At 41.2% G+C, this 4202-nt stretch overlaps 1 protein-coding gene across 4 annotated transcripts in view; it reads left to right on the top strand.

The window, feature by feature from the left end:
• The window catches only part of ZDHHC9 (zinc finger, DHHC-type containing 9), a 32334-nt gene that overhangs the window by 22614 nt on the left and 5518 nt on the right, over nucleotides 1–4202 (top strand). For all 4 annotated transcript variants that reach the window (XM_012653393.1, XM_012653394.1, XM_012653392.1 and 1 more), the window contains 3 exons: nucleotides 941–1078; nucleotides 2009–2057; nucleotides 2826–2928. In XM_012653393.1, coding sequence (XP_012508847.1) covers nucleotides 941–1078; nucleotides 2009–2057; nucleotides 2826–2928 — 290 coding nt within the window. The remainder of the gene's footprint in view (nucleotides 1–940; nucleotides 1079–2008; nucleotides 2058–2825; nucleotides 2929–4202) is intronic.

Here is a 4202-nt window from a genome sequence, read left to right as displayed (position 1 = left end):
GCCACCATGCCCGGCTAATTTTTTCTATATATTTTTAGTTGTCCAATTAATTTCTTTCTAATTTTTAGTAGAGTCGGGGTCTTGCTCTTGCTCAGGCTGGTTTCGAACTCAACAATCTGCCCGCCTCAGCCTCCCAGAGAGCTAGGATTACAGGCGTGAGCCACCGCGCCGGCCTCTTCCATTACTTTTATGCTTTGAAAGCCCTTCTGCATACAGAGGACAAATTTACATTTATTATTTATAGTTATTTTATGGCTTCACTTTGTTTTTATATTTAACTCTTTAATTCATCTGGAATTTATTTTGATAAATAATGTGAGGACAAAAAATCTAACATTATTTTCCACCAAATAGCCAATTGTCTCATAATTGTTTATGGAATAATATTTCCTTTCATCTCTGAATTTGTAATGCTGAGTTTATCAGACAGTAAATTCTTGTATATTCTAGGGTCTGTTTCTGGGCTTTTTCTGTTCCATTGAGCTATGCTGCACCATTTTAATTATTATAGTTTTACATTTTTAATAACTGGGGGTTAAGAAAAACACACTTCTCATTTTTCAAAATATCCTTGGCTATTTTCACCTAGTTATTCTCCCTAAACTTAGTAGGCCCACCTGCTAAGATTTTTATTTGGAAAAGCAATCTCTCTGCTGTAAACTGGCAGAGTGAGGCAGATCACTTAACCTCTCAGTGCCTTAGTTTCCTTATCTGTAAAATGAGGAAAAGAATATCTCTTTTTGCCCAATTTCTAGAGTGATTGTAGGGATCAAATGAGAGGTTAGGAAAACATTTTGAACAGGCAAAAACTAGAAACCCATGTTTTTTTTGCAACTGCTATAGGCAATGACCCTGGAGGTCTTTGAATTAGGTATCCCGGGGATGGCAGGGTTGTTTGTTCTGGAGGCTTTGGCATTGGACTTTCTCTTTCTTTTCACAGAGCGCTTCGACCATCACTGCCCCTGGGTGGGGAATTGTGTTGGAAAGAGGAACTACCGCTACTTCTACCTCTTCATCCTCTCTCTTTCCCTCCTCACAATCTATGTCTTCGCCTTCAACATCGTCTATGTGGCCCTCAGTGAGTATGGAGGGCAGTGCCTGTTGTTGGAGTGGGGGCAGGATGGGGTCGGGGGAGACTTAAGGACAGCTTAGGGGGGTGGTTGGGTTTCTTGGTGGGGCTTTTACCATTGTGAAGGCACCTTAGGATTGGTTAGAAATGAGCACTACCATCTGTTCTTGAGCAGGGCTGCAAACCTCAGCTCACATCAATATGTATTTACTGAGTATGTTGGCTGTCCCCTGGCCATCTGCTGGGGGCTGGGGCCGTAATTGCTTATCTATAGCTAGAGTACTGGACATTTCTGAGGTGATCCCAAAGGTTGGGGGTGCATTTTGGCTCTGCATATCCTCTCTTCTTCTGTCTTATAAGACCTGCCTTATGGTAGGGGGTAGAAAGGGTTTTGCCTGAGAAATGTCTTTTAGTAGCTTATGATCTACTTTGGGAGATAGAAAATACATACTCACATGTGTGCACATGCACAACACACACATACAACAATCAAAGGGCAGATGGGATGTGGAGTTAAGAGAGTGGTCTTAATCAAGATAGCTTCCTGGAAAGAAAGGAGTTCTGAGCTGGATTTTGAGCAAGAGAGGGCACAGATTGGTGAGGAGAAAGGATTTTTCTTGGTGTTTCTGATTTCTTTCATCTGTTAATATTGCCCTATATGTCCATAGTTGGGGGCTAGGGAAAAGGGAAAGGAGCCCCACGCTTGGCTTCTGCCTGACTCCAGTTCGGGCCTGGTCCTGCACTAGAAATGGGAATTCTTTAGTCATGATGCTACCAGCTTGGAGGTGAGATTCTTCACCCTTGCCTAAGTGAGAGCTTCTCTCTTGTCAGTGTGTAACACGGGATAGGGAGGGAAGGAAGTGAATAGGCACTAGGATAGTGTGCAGTTTTGACTAAATTCACTAATTTTTCTCTCTACTCCTCCTCCCAATTTCACAGAATCCTTGAAAATTGGCTTCCTGGAGACATTGAAAGAAACTCCTGGAACATATCCTCCCCTGGCAGTATGTCCCTGTGAAGCCTTCTTAAACTACTTTCCAGCATGCTTTCTCCCCACAGTTCTCCCACTATCTAGTTTTTCAGACACCAGAGTGTGCCAAGGTCTAAAATAAAGAAAATGTAGTCTTAGTGGTAGCAACCAAAATGGAAGATGGCCAGGGCTTAAAGGGAGGTCTTTTTCTTACCCCCTTTTTGGCTGCCTCCCTCCCAAGTCTCTGTGATCCCAGGTTCAGCTCTGTCTTCTCTAATGGGCTGTACTTTGCCTCAATACACCTCTTATGTCACTTACTGGAAGCCCCGCCTTCCAGTTATAGCTAAGGCTTATTTTGGACAGTGGCCGCATTTTCGTAAAGGAGATTCAGATTAGATTTCTGTAAATCACATCTTTTTATCTAACTAATTTTTCATTTATACAATTTATTTTTTGATGGAATTTGCATTGACAGTTATGGCCAACATTGCTTAGCTTGGGCCCCTCCTAAACATCCCCTTTAAGGAGCCAGTGACGAATAAACAGGCAAACACTTAAATACACTAGAGATGCTAGAGATCTACTCATAATGAATAAATAGAAATCATGTACCTTTCATAAGGGATCTGTCCAGTGAGTTCAGAATTCATCTGTTAATATATACAGATACTTGGCTTTTTGTGATATACATTCCAAAAGGTAAAGATGGTATGATTGGTGCCATGAATATGGTCTGAGACCCCAAGTCCCCTGGTGTGGCTTCAACATTCCTTAACCTCACCTCACTGTTCTAGAAGTCCTCATTTGCTTCTTCACTCTCTGGTCCGTCGTGGGACTGACTGGATTTCACACTTTCCTTGTGGCTCTCAACCAGACAACCAATGAAGACGTGAGTCAACTTTCTCTTCTCTTCACCACATATTCTTCTCCCAAAAGCCTGTTCTCTTGTTACCTGCTAGAGAACTGAGTCTCCAGGGCCTGGGAGAATGAGGCAAGCAAAAAGCTGGTATGCTAGATTGTTAAATCAGACGTGTGGAAGAGAAAGCAGAGGGCTTTGTTTAGAGCTGCGTGCATGTAGGGCATTAGGAAGAAGAGCTTGAAAAGTTGGGTGGGTACAAGGTCTTTGACTCTTCATAGGTACTTAAAGGCTAGCTGGTACCTCTGGATTTGGAATGCAGAGGGACAGTGCACTGAACGAAACCTTGCTTTTAAAAAGTACCAATTAATCCATACTCATTATAGAAAATCAGAAAATATAGATGAGCAAAAAAGAGAAAATAAGCCCCTCTTACTTTACCTCCTAGATATCACCTTTGTTAATGATATGATTTATATAGTCTTCTGGACGTGTCTAGACTTGTTTCCATCTTTGTATGTTTATATTATATATTTTTAAATGAAAGTAATATATTTCATTCAGTTCATCTGCTTTTTTCACTCTATGGTGAACATTTTTTCATGGCTATGTATGTATTTTTTATTGTGATAAAATATGCACAATATAAAATGTGCCATCTTAACCACTTTTAAATGTACAGTTCAACCCTGGTGACCAATGGGGCGAAAGATGTCATAGCCAGATTGCCCTTACATCCTGAATGTATAGTTCAGTAGCATTCAGTACATTCACGTTGTTGTGCAACCATTATTACCACCATCCATCTCCAGAACTTTTTCATTATCCCATCCTGCAATGTAATTTTTTAAGGGTTTTAATTATTATTATTACTATTTATTATTTTTTAGAGACTTAGAAATGAGCACTACCATCTGTTCTTGAGCAGGGCTGCAAACCTCAGCTCACATCAATATGTATTTACTGAGTATGTTGGCTGTCCCCTGGCCATCTGCTGGGGGCTGGGGCCGTAATTGCTTATCTATAGCTAGAGTACTGGACATTTCTGAGGTGATCCCAAAGGTTGGGGGTGCATTTTGGCTCTGCATATCCTCTCTTCTTCTGTCTTATAAGACCTGCCTTATGGTAGGGGGTAGAAAGGGTTTTGCCTGAGAAATGTCTTTTAGTAGCTTATGATCTACTTTGGGAGATAGAAAATACATACTCACATGTGTGCACATGCACAACACACACATACAACAATCAAAGGGCAGATGGGATGTGGAGTTAAGAGAGTGGTCTTAATCAAGATAGCTTCCTGGAAAGAA

This window comes from Propithecus coquereli, unplaced genomic scaffold, assembly GCF_000956105.1.
Source record: "Propithecus coquereli isolate 6110/MARCELLA unplaced genomic scaffold, Pcoq_1.0 Scaffold42, whole genome shotgun sequence".
Lineage (NCBI taxonomy): Eukaryota > Metazoa > Chordata > Mammalia > Primates > Indriidae > Propithecus > Propithecus coquereli.
The sequence above is the reverse complement of the archived record's forward strand: the minus strand, read 5'-3'. Positions and strand labels throughout refer to the sequence as shown.